Here is a 19,671-nt window from a genome sequence, read left to right as displayed (position 1 = left end):
AGAACAAAACTTGTCATGGTAGTGCGAAAGTAATTTCAACTGGAAGTTATGAATCACAGAATCTTTAAAAGGGACCTCTGGAGATCATCTAGTCCAATTCTCTGCTAAAGCAGGTTCACCTGGAGCAGGTTACACAGGATTATATCCAAGCAAGTTTTGAGTACTTCCATAGAAGGAGACTCCACAGGCTCTCTGGACGGGCTGTTCCAGCCCTGTCGCCCTCAAAGGAAAGTTTTCCCTCATTTTCAGATGTAATTTCCTGTGTTTCTGCTTGTGCTCATCACACCTTATCCTGTCACTGGGCACCACTGAATAAGACTCTGGCCCCAATATTTGAACACCTGCCCTTAAAGCATTTGTATGCCTTGACAAGATCCCCCTAAATTAAAATATAGACTCATAGGAAGAAGCAGGAGGAAAAAAACAACAAAAAACAAAAACTGCCAATGCTTTTTTGTTGTCTTCTTTCAACAATCAGAACAATTTTTATGTGTAGCCCTTCTGACACAGCTTTAGGCAAGTTATTACTTGGTTTAAAACTCTTGAAAGCATTAATTGAAAGGCATGAAGGATCTACATACCTTGCACATGATCCTTGAAAAAAACAGGCAAAAGATTAATCTCTTTTTGTAGTATGAACTTTCTTCTCTTTCTCCTATATACTCAGAGCAGAGAACTATACATTACATTCTCATCACATGAGCCATCTGAAAATAAGTTTAATACTTCTTCTTTTAAAGGAAATATTCCTACATCACTTCCTATACTGGAAACACATTTCTGGACAAATAAAAAATACTGAGTCCTTCTGTTCCAGTTACATTTATTCTCTACACTTAAAAAACATGCTTCAGGCTTATAGCTGCGGGAGCAAGAAAAACCTTTGCAAAGGAACACCGTGCAAGTCTCCACAGGGCTGCAGCAAAGCAATAGCAGCCCCCTCTGCTGCTCAGAGAAGGAGAAAAATTATTAACAACACACAAACCTCCCTCCACCTTCACACACTGCAACTTTCGCCTAATTCCATGTACTGCCTGTACACACACACAAAAATCTGCTTCCAAGGATCAGCATTTCTGTAATCATCTTTCATTCCTCCTTATTTCCCTATTAGTCTATCAATAATTCTGACAATAACTGCAGAGCAGCAATTTCACACTGGAGTCCTTTTCTCTTCACACTTGCACAAAGCACCCAGTGCAATCTTAGGCTTCCTGAGTTTAAAAAATTAATGCTGTCTTTCCACACAAAGCCAAAACCCTCGGAAAAAATAAATCCTTCTTATCTCTGTGGCTCTACATACAAGCTTAGACCAGGCACCTGCAGCAAAAAACTCTGTCACAGCCTGCACTATTTAAGAACTGAAAGCTCTGTATGTGAGCAGGGCTTTAGATTTGTTTCAGAACTGAAGAGATGAGTATTTAAGCTCCCAGGTACAGTGTTTCCTGTGGTACATCCTCTCCCATGTCAATAAACAATTAAAAAGAGGCACTCTTGAACAGCTCCATTATTTACACACACTCTTATCTTGTGACTTACAGCCAAATGGATAATATGGTATAAAGTATGGTAGAGAACACTGTAATCAAAGTACACTGGTTTTACACAAAAATTAAACTGCTTCTCAGCCTTTACTACTCTTGTTTGTAATATATGTTATGTATTAAATGTATCCATTTAAAAAATATCTTATTACCTTTAATAATTACGCAAATGCTAAAATATGACGACTTCTGAAAAGGTATCAGAGTGGGTTTTGTAGTTGTAGATGCAACTACGCAATAATTTTTCATCTTCATTTTAGCTAATCTGTTTTCTGTTTCCCTGGAAGCTCTGCTAACCAACAAAACAATCACAACACGCAATTCTGCAACAAGCAAACCTGCATCCGAAGAGGAGACTAATTAATGAAGTTATTGGAGGGTTCTGCACGCACGAATGCCTGGCTCCTTATGAGAAGTCACTATCACGATCCCAACAGTTAACACAGAAGTAACATTTCACATTCATATAACCTAATTTGCAAGTTTTATGACAGACTTAATAGAAGAAAAGGAAATAAGTGTTCAAGTAAGTGGAGGTCATTGCAAAGATTCCTGTTGAACAGTGCCTGTTATCCAGAAGGATAAAGCATCCCATGTAAATGGGCTTGAACCCTCCTTCAGAAATCCCTCCAGACAAGCAGAGCAGACAAATGTGTTTTCTGAAACCCCAAGCAAGAAAAATGGCTATGCACCAGCTAACAATCTTCCTGCTCCACCTGCTCACTTTGATTTTAAAATTCAGGTCCTTACATAATATATTTCACTCCTGTTAGTCTGGTATCAAGTACCTATTTTGCCTACAGGATAGAAATCTGTGCCAATATTTACTGGAAATAATGCTTTTCGTGAATTCATGTGTTTAATTTTTTGAAGTGGTTATTTCTTAACTGAGGTGGCTTCAACATTAGAGACATTTAATATTAGAAGTATTATGTAGTGTTGAATTTTAGATAAATAAAAACTAAGAGAGCAAAGTTAAATTTGTAGAAGCTTGCACACACGTGATAATGGTATTTTCTCCAAAAAATCAATTCCCCGTCAAACCAAATCAGAGATGATTGAACCTGCAAATTACTGTAGCTGTTTAGAAACAATTTCTAAGATAATCAAGAAGCCAGTGCTCCTCTAAATATGAAAAGCTTGCAGCCGTTCAAGATAAACAACTCATCTTAATGGAAACAAAAAACATCAACTAAAATCAAAATATTTAGGTATATTGAAGTAATTAATATTTAAAAACTCTGAAACTGGGAGTTACAGGAACAGTTATGCAAACAAAGACAAAAAACTGGAACAAGTTAAAAGATGGTATGTATTATGATCAAAGTATTTTTAAGAATTAGAACAATCAAAACATTTCAAAAATACCAAATAAACATAATGATTTACAGGAAAAAAACTTGGAAAAGCAAACAGAGTACAACCTAGATAACGCTATGGTGAAACCTAGGTGCCAGTACAAGAGAAAACAATGCACTGGTTGACATAAAATAGGATTATAGCATTGATGACATTTTCTTCCACAAAATCAGGCTGGTATCACCTCTGTCATAAAAACCAATTTTGATAAACATAAAATATTGCTGGCACGATATGTCTGCTAGTACTATAATTTCAAGAGTACGAGCACAGGTAGACAAACAATTTAAATCTCAAGGAAGCAAGAATGATAATTTACATGAGCTATTTCACAGTGATGGCAACTGTAAGTAATACATTCTTGTCCTTGCATTACAACAGAATCCCACATGTAGAGGGATAAAAGTGTTTAAGTGAAGTTGCTATGAAATATGGGATGTAAGAGTATTTGTTTGCTTATGTTGTGCTTAATTGTCACCCAACTGAACTCAATTAATACAAAGTCATCACAGAGCCCTGGAAATGGATACCACAAATACAGTACAAACATTGAAGAGTCAACATCAAGAACATGTTTTTGTCAGACTGCTATATGTATTTACTTATCCCTCTTGTGCTATTCAGTATTTTTAAAACAGATATGACAACATTTGACAAGACATAAATCAACTGGAGTAAAAATTAACAAACAGTAAAGGATCTGACACATGAGAAAACTCCGGTCACTTTAATACTGAGCATCAGTTCTGTAGGTACAAAGGACAGAAGCCAACCTTACAGAACAAGCTCTCTGAAAAAGGCTTGCAGCATATTAGACACATCAGTCAAACAGGAAAACACAATGCATGGAGTTATCTGATATATAAATAGGTAAATACATTGCATAAACAAAATTTAACTGTCCTTGGAACAGCTGCTACTGAGTTTTAATCACAGTTCTGATATCATAGAATTATTTAGGTTGGAAAAGATCTCATAAGACCATCAAGTTCAACCATTAATCTAACACTAATACAAGTCAAACACTAAACCACGTCCCTAAGTACTACACCTACATGTCTTTTAAATACTTCCAAGGATGGTAACTCAATCACCTCCCTGAGGAGCCTGTTCCAGTGTTTGACAACTCCTTCCTGGAAGGAGTGTATCCTAATATCCCTTCTAAATCTCCCCTAGTGCAACTTCAGGCCAACTCCTCTTGCCTATCGCTTGTTACCTGGGAGAAGAGGCCAACCCTCACCTGGCTACAGCCTCCTGTCAGGTATTTGTAGACAGTAATACAGTCTCTCCTGAGCCTCCTCTGGGCTAAACAATACCAGCTCCCTCAGTTGCTCCTCACAGCACTCATGCTCCAGACCCTTCATCAACCTCACTGCCCCTCTGGACTCTCTACAGCAATTCAATGTCCTTCCTGTAGTGAGGCCCAGAACTGGACACAGGATTTGAGCTGTGGCCTCACCAGTGCCAAGTACAGGGGGACGGTCACTTCCCTGGTCCTGCTGGCCACTCCATTGCTGATACAGGCCAGGATGCCATTGGCCTTCTTGGCCACCTGGGCACAGCTGGCTCATGTTCAGTTCCTCTCCAGCAGCACCCCCAGTTCCTTTTCTGCTGGGCAGCTTTCCAGCCACTCTGCCCAAGCCCATAGCACTGTATGTGGCTGATGTGAGCCAACAGCAGAACCTGGCATTTGGCCTTGTTGAGCCTCATACAATTGGCCTTGGCCCATAATCCAGCCTGTCCAGACCCCTCTGTGGAGCCTTCCAGCCCTCCACCAGATCAACACACCACTCAACTTGATGTCCTCTGCAAACTGACTGAGAGTGCACCTGATCCCCTCATCCACATTGTTGATCAAGATATAAAGACATCTATGATTCAAGACAAATGTTCCAACACCTGAGTGCTCAGAGAAGTATCATAACAAGAATAAAAAACAGAAAAATATGCCCAATGGACACATTGTCCATATTTACATTTAAGAGATCTTTCAGAGATTGCTTAACTCGATTGCTTAACATACAGGGAGAAAGAAAACACATTTGTTAAACAGCTCTTCAATACAACCTGAAAATAAACCAAAATATTTTATGCAGGAAATCGTAAAAGATAACCACAAGGTTCCTTCCGGATTCCTGTGTGGTGTTGGTGAATGCAATGAAGTCTCTCCTGAACCACTGGCCTTCTCATTTCAAGTGCCCATGCCCTTTACTCATATTTTCACATTATGGCAGCAATTATATCAGTTATTTGCACAGAACAGTACTATGAGGCAAATATTTTTATATCTATTATCTAAACATTTTATAAAATATGAGTATCTATAAAAATTATTCTTATATAAATATAATGGGCTTTATGCCTCTGATGATGTTTATTAGGTAGGACACAGCATGCTTGCTGCTACTAAGGTGACTGGCAGCAAACCCAAGCAGGTGTTATGGGAGAAATTTGACATTGCCTTCCTCAGCCACACAGGATTCTGCAGGTCAACAAACAAACAAACAAACAAAAAAGGCAGATTAGAGAAAGACTTTATTCAGTAGTTTCTGAGGAAAGGAAGAAAAAGTAGAAGGAAAAAGAACAGAGATATTAAAAAACTAAGAGGAGGTGCACAACACCTACAGTAGTAGCAGTTGCTATTTTGTTCAGTCTCACTATTATCTCTTGGTATTTGGTAGTGGTGGAAGTTTGCTGCCCATATGTACAAGCAGAATAAACCGGGTTGCATCAGGAATGCTTCTGAGGAGCCAGGTTTACATCTGACACACAAACATGAAGTAGGACATTCAGCCATCATTGCTTATAATGGTGGCACAAAGCAAGTTTCAGAGAGTACAGCACACAGCAAGGTAATTCAGCCAGAGTTATGAGAACTGTAATCGACTACAAACGCTGAGAAATATGTCTGAAAAGCTAAAAATAAGTCCACCAGGTTCAAGTCTTCCAGGATGACCCTATCCTCAACAGGTAGAAGCATAAATCACTTGTAAATACAGCTGACTAGGTCTGCTAACACTTTCTTTTCTTCTCAAAAGCAGCATATTAATTAGTCATGCTTTATTTTACTCTGGTAATTCATTCATACTCTCATAGATGTATTTCCACAACACTTTGTAACAGAGAATGTGTTCCTCTGGTTAAATACTGGTTTATTAATGAATTGGTAACATTAATGTTGCATGTTGTCAGTCCTAATGTGTAACCACGGTGCTGAGCTGTGTCAGCTCAAGCAGCTTTCTAACTACGCTGATACTTCAGGTACACAGTTGAAACTTCCTAAAACAGCGCTGCACCATGAAAAAATTCCCAAATACAGTTTGCTACCTGGCTGCCCAGCAATTCTTGCAGAAGCACAGCCTAGGGCAGAGCACAGACAAAAATGGCCAGCTCTGCATCAAATATGCAGAGCAACTGTGAGACCACACAGAAATTTTGCATCTGTACAAAGATCCTTCAGGCTAAACCAGCTTGTTTCAGTTCACGTCAAACATGCCTCAAGAAAAGAAGGAAAAAGCTACATTCATTATTGAAGTTAATAAAAAAAGCTTCAGAACTGGCCACCACTGAAAATTATGCTCTGCTCTGTACTGTTTGACTATAGTTACTTACAAACACTTCAACAAGGTTCCAATTTAGAGACTTTTTAAGAACATATTTTTGAGTATAAGAATTTCCTACGTTAAATATTATCCATACTGGATGCAAGTTGTTATATGATACTTAGTAAAACATACTAAATACTAAACATACTAAAGAAAAACCAATGCATTGAAAAAAACCCAAGTATTTCAATTGTAAAATCCAATTCAATTATATGAAATATGACAGTATTTCACTCCAAATTAGAAAGCATACACTTCAGTACCTTGAAGAGTAGAATTATAAATATAAAATTATACTAAAAACTCATGAGAAAACATTACAACTTTTCAAAAATCAAAGATGTTAGCTGAGATACTTTAAATCACATGGAAGTGAATTGCATACTACTGTTATTAACAAAAACATCACTGTAGATTCCAGAGCAAATGTTCACCCTATTTACCTGTCCAGGTGCATCTTCAAGATTGATTATCCATCTCTATACATTTATGCTCACACTCAACCTATTAATGTATGTTAACTGACTTTTTTGTGGTTTTATTTTAGATCAGGTTTTAATTATTTTTTTAAAGTAAAATTTAAAAGTTTGAGGAGGTTTCATTTTTTGAAAGGTAAGAGGAGGCTAGGTGTTCAATTAACAATTAATGAGTAAGAAAAATAAATTAGTCTATAGACCCAGGAAAAACATTCCTCCAAAAGAGCACTGGCCTGCTCCTCTTTCTTACTAGGCAATATCACTGTTTTATTATTTTCCTGTTCCTAAGAATTAAGAGAATTCCTCCTTCCCAAAGAACTTGGAAAATATAGTGAACTACAAATGTATACTGCAACCAATAACCCAATAACTTTTTTTAAATCTAAAATGTCAGCTGATATAAGTAGCAGTAGAAGTATTTTATTAGAAGATTAATTTCCAGATTCTTATTGCAAATCTGAAGTTTTGAACAACCAGCACACAGGTTCGAGGTCTTCACAAGCAGGACACCATAAGACATTTTGTAACGACTTCCTAACTGAATGACTGGCTATCAAACTTTTTTAACCTGTATTGTGTAAAGGATCTCATCACGCCAGCAGGAAGAACTTCATGTTTCTATAATATTCCACCGTATTTTTTCATTAAAATGTTTTCACTTAAAAGAACCAGATCTTGTCTGAGAACACAACACATGTACGATTGCTTACCTTCCCTTCTAGCCAACTTGGAGAAGGAAAATATCATAAATAATGCCGAGAGGGTCTTATGTAAAAATATTTATAAAAAAAATCTTGGTATTTTGACCGTAGTCATCAGAATGGTATTCCTTAAAATACACAGGGTATTTGCTCATGTCAAATGCATGCAAGTATTTTTAATATTAACAGCTAGAACATCATAGCTTTTGTGGACTACGTAAACTCTTTAGGAAATAAAATCTTTGCTTTATTGTAAATCTTTAGATTATGATGAATATGCTTTTTTTTTCCAAAATCCAAAGTTAATGAGAACTAAGAGCATAAAAAAACGTAGCTTCTCACCTTTGTCTTCATGTAGAATGGCGATGACTGGTGAATGGGCAAGTCCATGAGGCTATTGGAATTTGTGACACTATTACTGTTAGCATGTTCATCTTCTCTACTGCTGTCATCAGACTGATCAAAATCATCACTGTCCTGGTCCATTTCCTCCTCCTCTTCCACCTCCTCCTCTTGATCACCAGTATGTTCATCGTCATCTTCCTCTTGGTTACAAGTGGAATCTTCATCCACTGTGATAAGTCTATTATTATTTTCTTCTAACTGCTCCTGCTGTGACTCATGCCTGTCATCAAATCCAGGTTCTTCTCCTCCTATCTCCCCATTCGTCCCAATGTGCTGCTCCTCTTGTTGTCGTCTTTGCTGCTGCTCCTCCTCTTCTACAACTCGATTCATCTGCTCCTCATCTACTTGGCTTGAGGAAGCATTACCTCGAAGAGATCCACCAGTTCGTCGCCTCTTGCTGCCCACAGAGAGCAGTTCCTGATTCATTTCCAAAAGCCAGCTTGCTACTTCTTGGACCTTGGCTAGGCTATCTGAAGATGCAAATGCTTTCACATTCTAAGGAGATAAAGAAAAAGTGGAAAAATTACAAAAGTTACTTTTTTTATTAGGTAAAGCAGTAAAAACCTATTTCATTCTATTATTCCTCACAACTAAAACCTTCCAGGAAACAAGAAATAACTTCAACTTGACACACAACTTGAAAAACCCAAAAAAACTGCAGGCAACTTTCTAGCAAGATAATTACTTGTTCTGTCAAACAGTCTGATCATAGTCTCTTTAAGCATCAGATTCTGCAAAATTCAGAAGAACTAGTTGCCTTTCTAGAGAATCCACAAGAATCATTAACATTCATACTGACAGAAGTATGAGATATTACTTGCAAAAAACTGTACACAGATCATTTCAAATGGCATTTATTTTCCCTCTCATTTGATTACAGACTTAGTATATTATTCAAAAAACAAACTGCTTTTGGTCTCATGCATTAAGAGCAGCATATTTTCAGATATAATTGAAAGCTTCATTTCTTGTTATTCTAATTTCCTTTTAGATTTAGAAGAGAACACCAATTAAAGAATACAGCCTTATCACTGTCAAGTCTTAAGTCAGCCAGAGAGATGCCCAGTGGTCAAAAGCAGACATCACTAGGCAACCTGTGTGGCCCAGAAATGGGACATACCTCACCTGGAAAAAAAATGACTGTTAGTAGTAAAGTTCTCTAAAGTCCAAGAAGCTACAATAATTGTTAAATTAATCTCTGAGATGTTAAAAAAGGCCAAAATTAGGTGCATTTTAATAGAAACTGAAAAATACTAATGCAATTTCCAAATTATTCATGCATTCGGCTACCCATGTGCCTTCAAGTAATACATCAGAACAGGGAGCTATAACACAGACTAATTCATTATTAAACTTAATATCAGATATCCACCTATACAGCCTTTGAGGCTGGCACATCCAGACTCTGGTGTCCCTAGATTCAAGCAATGTGTTGAGTAGACGAAGTCAGACACAAGTCAACAAGTAATCAGATTCAGAGGCTATGAAAGCAGTACATGAAAACGTGCGCAGAGAGAAATTAGCTTTGTCATTGTGTATAGAGCCACTGTCCTTGGAAGCCCACAGACCATCTCACAGACTCAGCAGGCTACACTGTGAGAGAGAGATTCGGAAAGCACAACACCACAAATACTGGATGGGAGCACAACTTCTGAGTCTCCTTGGAGTAGGAGCAGTAAAGGATGTTTCCATGAGTACTTCAGCACAAGATGATACTCCACCACCACCATTACCCTCTCCTTTTTCTTAAATCACCTATCAGTATTACAGCTCAATTTATTTATTTTTTTTTTACAAAAAACCTAGGGCCTTGTATGATGGAGAGGGAACAGATAAACTCCAACTTTGCTCCATGACATTTACAAAAACATTCACCTTATTGGTTAGCAGGGAACAAAGTATCAGAAACCACAGCTCTCCTGCAATTTTTCAGTGTGTTGTACCCATAAAAGGCACAGAAACACATTTACAGGTGGTTTTTCCACACTTTCTCTGAGGAGGATTCACAGCTGGGATTCTGCACTTCTCTGCACCCTTCTTCCTCAGGGAAACACTACTTACATCCCAAAGACAGTGTTCTCAAATTTCCATGGTTTTACCCAGGTGATGATTCCTCCAAATAAAATCTTTTAAGATTAGTCACTGAAATATGTGCTCAAATAAAGTATCCATTAAGTTCCAATCATAATAAGAAGCTAACACTAAAAGACAATTAAGCGCCACACATTCAACAGAAGAAAGCAAACACTGTGCTGACTCTTGATTTTTCCATGGAAAAAAAGCTTTAGGACACTTGGGTGCACGTGACCCAAACCAGAAGATAATGTCTCTGTTTTTATATTCAAGTGGTAGCATTCAAGTGTGTTTATTTTTCTCTGTACAGTAAGGAGCACTTAGGAAAGATGCCATGAAAAGTGCTCTCTAAGAGAAATGTTTTCATTTAACATCTTTCCCCAAAGCAAAGGAGCCTTAGCATGTGGGAGTGATGTTTAATAACAACACTTCATCAAAAGTCAAATTTAGTTGCATATATCATCTGATGGTAACACAACTTATGTATCAGGCTTGCTACATAGCTTGGGCATTAGGAACAAAACAATACTACACCTTATTTTCTCAACTTGGAAATCTGAAGCACTAAATAATGTAAAAATCAGTAGTTTAAATAAAAGGAAAAAAAAACAAACAAAAAAACCTACCCCCAAACAAACAACCTGAACAATAGTTTACATCTTTTCAATCTAGAAATTCTAGTTTCTACCACAAATATTTCTCTAAGTAGCCATGAGTGTAGCTTAAAAGTTTAATTGCATTTTTTCAGTATCAGCAGCATTATATATGCAATTACTGGTTTAGTATGTACTTGATAAAACTGCAAATGCTGCATTTGTTTCAATAATTTAATATATACTTCCAACTGGTATCTGTAAACAACCAACATAAAAGGTCAGCTTTGAAACATTAAAGTAATCAAATGCAAGAATATGCTAAATGTTTAAGTGACAAAAATCACTGTTATACCCAAATGAAATTCCAGCCAATTAAAAATGTACACTAGTACTAGTAAATATTTTTAATTATTCCTACATTTTTGAGTGATCATCAGTTCATGAAATTAGTTTTAATCTTTATTGGTCTCCATTTTACTCTGCATTTGCATGAATAAACTCAACATGTTTTTTCAAGAAGCCTGTAAAATACATTATCAAAATTTAATTACAAGCAGTGCGACATCAGAAATCATCAGTATGCAGAGAGGTGATGCATTTGCTAAAGAACAGATGGATGTACATTATCTGAGAGATACAAAACATAAAGCTGCCTTCTGTCACATAAGTGCTTTCAGAATTAACTACTGTCAGCTAATACACAAGATACAATAATTTCCATATATAAGGTAGATAAGGAATAAGAAAGGATTATTATTTTGCAGGAAGAAGTGTATTTACAAATCAACTTCCAGAGAACTGAAATTACGTGTTTTCAGCTAGTACAGTGCGTCTTTCATTTATACAGTCAGAGACCAAAATTACTTAAATCAACTAAAAAACTAAAAGAACCACTGAGGAAAGCTGTTATTTTTCCTACCTGTCTCGGACCAGGAAGATTTTTTTTCAAACATACACCAAAACACAGCAATGCAAGTGGCAAGACTTCACATAAATGTGCAAAACTCATTAAACTTGGTCAATGAATCTAACTTGGCAATTCCCAGGTAAGTTTCTTAACACTTGCAGTGTATGGGAAAACAAAATGCAAGGAAAGGAAAATGGAAGTGTCCAGACTGATCCAACAGTAAACTCAGAGCTGATGAAGGCATCCCACACCTCTATTGAAGACTGCATGCAACTCCCACCTCTAATGAATATTAAATGCTGTTTAAGCGTAATTCTTCAGCTTTATCAATTACATTTCTCACAGAAGAGAGATTATAAAAATAATTATGAACAACAGTTGCTCAAAACAAAAAATGTCAAGCAATACTAGTTAAAAGGGAAACTGCTCAGGGTTATCTGCCACAACAGGTTGTATTCTGTACTGCGAGGATGATGACTTCACTTCCTGCTTTACTGCTGAAATATTTCTATCCTGCTAACACAGATAAGAAAGTTGTTAAATATTTTCAACCTATAAACCCACATAACTATGGGGAAATGAATTTTCTATCAGTACTGCTTGTTTTTATTTTTCCATTTTTATCACTTGAAACTGCAAATAAAAAAAGGAAATTAGGTGGATGTAGAGAGGTGGAGGTTGCGGAGGGGTGTTTTGGTTTTTTTTTTTAACAACAATAACAGATGGTGAAAGAGTTTTAAAGAATTAACTTGGGAAACTAATGTATAGACTGACTTGGATACTAACAAAAGTATCATGACAGTGTTTAATGAAAAGACAGTATAGCTACAGACACAACAATGCTTATGGCCAGTGGATGCTCCTAGAACAAAGCTTTTGAGATTACAGATTTAGTGGACAAAGACAATTGAACTAACATAAAAACTTCCGTAGATATTTGACTAAATCATAACACTACAATATAGCTCAGCTTTTTATTGTGTTATTTAACTGTGTAATACTGAATTGAGATAAATAGAAAGCAAAATAGGGACATCCCACCCAAGCAAAAGATCTCCTCAGCCTTCAACATCCAAACCTATGTTCTGGAAAAAAAAAGGGTAAGACCCTTATAGGCACACTGTGCCCAAGAACAACACTAGTGCATTGTAAGCAGTGCAGTGCTGCAGGGGCAGAGGGGCAAAGCTGAGACAGAGCACCCACAGAATACCAGCAGCTCTGGGGGGAGGAAGTGATTTATTCCCAGACCTCCTCCCATCCCAGCCTAAAATGACCCTCACACCTGGAGCACACCTTCTGCTTTAGTTTTACCCAGAAGGTGTTCTGGGACAGCTGTCCTCTAACTCATTCTAATGGGGAGCAGGCATGGACAATGAGGAATTAGGCTTTAAAAGGTGCACTTGATCCAAGCCCAAACTACCAGACAAAGTGCAAATAGAACCCAGACCATCTAAGGCCTGCTAAGCCCATTTGAAAAAACATGCATGCAAAGGGGATTTACATGCAGCATCAAGCAGGCATAAATAAATAACAGAGTTAACACTGAGACTGTGAATTATATTTTACCAAAGAAAAATATGTATTTGAGTAATGGCCATGATAGCTAATGTTGGAGAACACTATGAGCAAGACACGTAGACAATGTATTAAAGAAAACAGTTAATATATTGGTCTGATTACTGGCTACACAGTTCGTATAGGGGAAGGATTTTGAACAATAGCTAAGTAACAAACCAAAGCAGCCAACATGCAATAACTGAAATACAAAAATCAAATGAAGAATCTACCACCTTCTTTTATAGTTTATGGTAGTAGAAAAGTATTCTCATGCAAGGACCTAACAAAGTAAAGATACTTCAGATAAAGCCACAAATTTAGCTAAAGTTACGGGCTTTAAATGAAAGTTATAGAATAATTTTGCTGCACTACAAAGGACAGAAAACATGATCAAAGTAATGGAGTCACAAAATGGTGTTGAATATGTTGCACAGATTAAGAAAATAAAAAACCTTCTGTATTTCATCAGCAGATATTGCTGATTAGAGCAAGATGAAGCAGATATTTTAAAACTTTCAGAAGCTTTTCTTCAAAATAAAATACATCATTAACAATATAATGTTAATGTCTTATTCTACCAGAAGCCATGTTTTTCCTAAGAATGATAAACTACTTCTTCTAAACATATACACACCGCAAATCTCTCAATCAATTCCATTATTTATAGATCCAAGCTCCAGAACAAAATAGCAGCTAAAAAAATTCCCTGCTCCTGCTTTACTATTAACCTCCCAGCAAAGCTCTGACAACACTTAACAGAGCAGCACATGCAATGTTTTGGTTGTATTAGAAATTATCCTGCTCTTTTTTCACAATCTCAATATACTTTAACGATGAACTAATATAGTTTATTCAGTGCAAAGTGGTCAAAGCAACAAACATTAAATGAAAGCACTCCTCTCATTACTTACTTTGTAACATAAATTTGACAGTAAACAAAAAAACAGATTTAGTATTAATTAAATTTTAAAAATACTGCAATTAAAGTTTCCTATTTAAATTTAATTATGTCCAGCTGTATTCAATCTTCTTTTGCAGCCAGTTTTAATTATATCCCTCTCTGCTGAAATTCTCTGCCCAATATTCAATCTACCTGCTGAAAATTTTCACCAAGTCCTGGTGTCCTGACCTCTCCTCCTCAATGTTTCTGAACAAAGACACTTCCAGGTTTCCCAGCACACATGGTCTACTGTAAGATGTCTCTGCCTCCTGTTCACCTGCTTCTATTTACCCCACAATCCTATTTCATCAGACTTTACCCCTTCTCTCCTTATTTCACCTTCCAAGTTACTTTTTTCTCCCAGGACTGCCTCTGAACATGGCTCCCTCTCTAACTCCAGGCCTCAATTTCTCAATCCCCTTTAGCCTCCAGTGCTACTTTACAGTCTCACTTTGCTTTACTCTGATTCATTCCCCACAGAAAACAAAGCAATTCACTTAAAAGAGAGACAATATTGAAAATACATGTGTAGTGAGAGCATGACAGAGCCATGTCCCTTGCTATCAGTTATGGGGACAAACACACAGAAACCATTAAAAAGAAAACTTTGCTTTAACTCTGGGAATGAAAGACCTATCACATATTCCTACCCTCTTCTGGCACATGAAGTATTTAACACGGGATAAAATATGAAATAGCACACAAAACCCACTAGAGAATGAGAATACAAAAAGCAGTTTAGAAAATGAGTAAATGCTACAAGAATTTATGTATATTTAGCAGTATTTAGGCTAAGTGGTTTGATAAAGAAATATCAGAGGTAGAAGAGAGAGGAATAGACATTTCATAAGCAAGAGTTTAGAAGAAACAGTCTGAGCTACAAGCAAGTCACATTCTTTAGATGATGATAAATTATGTATGATCATACAACCACCTCCAAGGTTGAGGCACACACAAGCACAGAACCTGGATGTATTATAGCTCATATGGATTCCACAGATTTTCTTTGCAATAGCAAGAGGAGCATCAAATCTTAATGCCTTAAACCAAAGACCTTTTCTTCCCTCTCTGCGCATTTTCAAAACAAGGACTGCTCTGGCTAAAAGGGAATAATCTGAGTTGAAGTCATAGCAGTTTTTAATGCTCTAGCACAAAGAATCATGCTAGAAAATGTATTAACAGAGACTTGATGTCCAAATTAAAGCAATCACCATATAAAAGAAAGAGAGAAACTAAGGACTTTTCCTTCTACAAACAGATTTGGTAAGCAATTTGTGAGCTTAACTCTTGTATTTGAAGTGTTTCAAAACATGCCTGCATTTTTCTTGTTTCAAAAAGAATATCATAGCAAATAATCAGTGAATAATGTCTTACAGAAGTTCTGCTTTTACCTCGAAATTTGACTCATGAGAAAATGAAAATCACTGTGTAATGCTGTGGCAAGGATGGGGTGGAGGTAAGAAGGAATGTGAAAGTGGCCCATGAGGAAATTGTTGAATACCTCCACTACACAGCAATAAGAAAATTGTATTTAAAACCAATCAACCAACCTCCCCACATCACCCAATTTTAAGTCATTTTCCTGAAAGCCATATTCCAACTGACAAGTTATTAACACATTAGTACAGTGTTATTGTACAAGTGGGGAGCTCAGGAACACTGAAAAGGAAGACTAACAGCAAAAGTACAAAAGTAACTCCTGAATTTTAATTTTGCACTGTTATGTTTTCATCAAGAACAGTGAATAAATGTAGAATAACACAGAATACACTCATTTGCATTCCTTGGAAGATATCATGGGAGGCAACAATCCACAGTAGGAGGAGATCTGTATTATCACTAATCTTACTGTGTTCATATAAATAATTATGCTATTTTTAGTATTTATATTAGTAATGACTGTTATGCAGAAGATGGCTGGTTTGTCTTTTCACTAAAAACTCTTTAAAGAAGAAGGATTAAGCTGTAAAATGTGACAAGTTAAATATCATGTGGAACTAATGAAAGGCTTCTCTACCCTTTTCCTCAGAAAAGGAAAAGCAGAAAAAAAAGTCTTGAGTTATTTAAAGGGTGACAAGTTTTCCAGCAACTATTAAAAATAAAATAGGCAAATCCTGCATATAATCCTGCATGCTGCCACTCAATTATTTTTCCATTGAAAGGACCTCTGAAGTATAAAGCTAAGCACACAATTTTCAATTGCATCGTCTTAACCTTTCCACTATGACAACTGTAGCATTACTTGGGTTCTTGTATTAAAAATTTTACCTCTCCAAATTAAAAGTTCTTACCTTGAATAACTAATTAATACCTGCTTATTGTTTTCCCCATGAATTCAATTGCACTACTACACAAGAAGCCTACACTACTACTGCTAGAGATACAGCATAAGTGTCCTTATTTGCCCAATTTAGAACAGTAAGTTAATATTTCAGCCTTGTGTAAACTACGCTTTCTGTGCATACTAACAAGGAAGAGTTTCTTGCCAAACACAAACATTCGATCATACTTAAAACAACATCAACAGAGTATCTTTAGCTACATTACTTGAAAAGCATGTGGGCTGAAGAATTCTCAGTTTAGAAAATTAGGCAGGCAGTTTCTTATACGCCTTTCAAATTTAAGGATGCTGTTGTACACCTACTTAGCGAAGGCTAGAGATGTACCAACAGAATCATCTGAACACTTCCATGATAGATATGCATGTAATAAAGATTTTCTCTACAAAAAAGGATCATGAAACCTCTTACAGTGCAAAACTTAACAGGTTTGTATAATTTTGGGTTTGAATTCAACCTTCTTTTCAAAAAGTAAGTAAGTGAAGTTTGTGGGTCTGTGGCAGTTATGAGGGTTTTCCAAGCTGGCCTGACATCTCCACAGTACTATGCATTCTGTTCTATTTTCACAAACCTTTCTGTCCCCAGACTAGACCATTCATATTCCCTATCAGAGGTGTCCTTGGGGTCAGTTTTACAGCATAATCAACACCACTACATACGAGGACCTCCCCAGCTGCCCAGACCAAAAACTGCTTAGGACAATTTTATACTGCTCAAGGTCTTTCATCCATAGGAAAAGAGCCTGAGGAACAATGAGGATGACCCTCTGGCTTTCTAGTAGAGAACTTTGGTTAAGTTGTGCTGGAGTGTTACTGTGTTATGGAAAAAACTCTTCTGAGTTAACACACACTAAGCCACAGGTACCAACACATGGAACCAGAAATCTCAACTATGGACTCTAGGACTATAATTCAGTAACATTTACTTATGAAGAAACAACTCCGTTATTTCCAACTGTCTAGGTGAACAAGGGTTTTATCTAACAGACAAGAAGCAAGATCCAATTACTAAATGCTGAAATAAGAAAAATAGAAATGAAATTAACTATGAGGATAATTACTCACTGTAATAGCTCACTAGGAAGACAGTAAATTCATCACCACTTTAAGTCTTAAATTAGAAATATACTCCATCTTAGTTTAACACACACATTCAACAACTGCAGAACATGCAGCACAAGTGCAGCTCCCAGGGCATGGTGAGCTGCCTGCCTCTCCCTGAGAATACACACAAATGAGAGCTGTTGTCACCTCCTCTCTGCTCCCACAGTGACAAAGAGACAAAACGTATGACCAAACTGCTGATTAAACCCTGCCTAGTTTTAGTGTAGACTTATTTCACATCTACTAGGCTTAACACAAAGGCTAGTGTTGCATGGCCAAAACAGCCTAAGCATAAATATTTCTTCAGCATCCCTAACATCGATGGGCCCTGGGGCTGGGATGCATTTCCAGCGGGAAAACCTTAGCAGTTATAGTGCTGAACCACTTCACATATCCCTTCACATAGACTGCGACCTTGCCTGGCGCTGCTTCACAAAGTTGCATTGTAAGAGTGATACATGAATAACTTCCAAGCAGAACTGCTCATTATTAATGCAAACTATTCTGAAGGCAAAAGCAAAACAGCATTTGGCAGCAAGACCACTGCCATTAAGACGTTTGCCTGCAAACCTCAAAATGATTTCTGAAGTACCCAACTGACTTCTCTGTCTCAGTTTCTTTCCTGTCCACTAATCATAAAAGTAATTTTGGGTACATTTCCTGAAATTATAGGTTTTGCTAATAGTGAGTTGCAATTCTACTAGATGGCTGGTGTCAGCTTCTGGCAAAATGGTAACATGATTTCTTGGACTAAAACTACAAACTCAAATGTTGCTGAAACGCAGCACAAACAAGCAGACACGCAGAAGAGCAGACATATAAAAAAAAAAAAAAAAAAAAAAAAAAAAAAAAAAAAAAAAAAAGAGGTGATTTAGAACACAGGGCAGAAAAGATGGGCCAAAAAAGGTCATCTTCAACTGAAGTGAGCTAACAGACCTTGAGAACAAATAGCAGCTAAATTTAGTCTAATTCAAAATTAATTTAGTTATATCAAAACAGGAGGAAGGGCAGGAAATTAACACCAAGTACAAAATTGTCCCTTACCTCAGAGCTGTTGGAGAAAAATCTTCTAATATGGAACAACAACACAAAACAGATGGGAACATATATACCCTTTACACTGAAAAGCATTCTAGTGGTTAAAAAGATGACAGCAGAATTAAAGCTGAGAAAAGTGAGAATCAAGAGCTGTGACTATTATTAAAGAACATTTTTCTCTGAGTGATAAACAGTTAAAGTAAATATCCCTTTTCCAAGCAGCCACCTCTAATAAGCAAGAATAATCAACTCCCTTCACTCCCAAGAAGCTTCAATGCACAGAACAATATTTTCGAGCCTCTTAATCATGACTAATGATGTAAAGGAGAAGCAATAGAGGTTATGCCATGAGAAGTCAAATCTCACTATTCTGTTCAGTTACAGGCTTCTGCATCAGACTAAACTCCTAGAAATTACTATAAGGTTATAGTAAAAATTAAGAATATTCTCCCAGTACTGAATAGCCTTCCCTTCTTTTAAACTTCACAATTTTTTATATAATTCTAAGCAAGATCATGAGAGAATAAAACACCCAGGTCTTTCCAAGTTATCAACAACAAATTTTACCTCAAGATCCACAACTGACAATACTTATTCCAGGCTACTGCCCAAAATTTTTATTTTAATTTCCTGTTTCAGTTGCCTATTCTTCAGAAAAAGTCTGAAGGACAAGGCCAATAGTATCCTGGGTGCATTAGGAAGAGCAATGCCAGCACGGGAAGGGAGGTGATCCTGCCCCTCTATTCAGCCCTGGTGACTCCATCTGGAGTGCTGTGTCCAGTTCTGGGCTCCTCAGAACAAGGAAGACAGGGAGCTCCTGGAGCAGGTCCAGTGGAGGGCAACAAAGATGATGAAGTGACTGGAGCATGTCTCTTGGGAGAAAAGGCTGAGACACCTGGCCCTGTTCAGCCTCGAAAAGAGAAGAAAGAGAGGGGACCTCATCAATGTCTGTCAGTATCTGCAGGGAGGGTGTCAAGAGGACAGAGCCAGGCTCTGCTCAGCGGTGCCAAGCAACAGGACCAGAGGCA

At 37.1% G+C, this 19,671-nt stretch overlaps 1 protein-coding gene across 6 annotated transcripts in view; it reads right to left on the bottom strand.

Annotated features, from left to right (window-relative positions):
- The window catches only part of FBXW7 (F-box and WD repeat domain containing 7), a 176,497-nt gene that overhangs the window by 92,330 nt on the left and 64,496 nt on the right, over positions 1-19,671 (bottom strand). For all 6 annotated transcript variants that reach the window (XM_083862053.1, XM_083862051.1, XM_083862052.1 and 3 more), the window contains exon 2: positions 8,028-8,585. In XM_083862053.1, the coding sequence (XP_083718179.1) occupies positions 8,028-8,516 (489 nt within the window). In that variant the 5' untranslated portion in view covers positions 8,517-8,585. The remainder of the gene's footprint in view (positions 1-8,027; positions 8,586-19,671) is intronic.

Source organism: Zosterops lateralis (assembly GCF_965231275.1).
Source record: "Zosterops lateralis genome assembly, chromosome: 5".
NCBI classification, from domain to species: Eukaryota; Metazoa; Chordata; class Aves; order Passeriformes; family Zosteropidae; genus Zosterops; species Zosterops lateralis.
The sequence above is the reverse complement of the archived record's forward strand: the minus strand, read 5'-3'. Positions and strand labels throughout refer to the sequence as shown.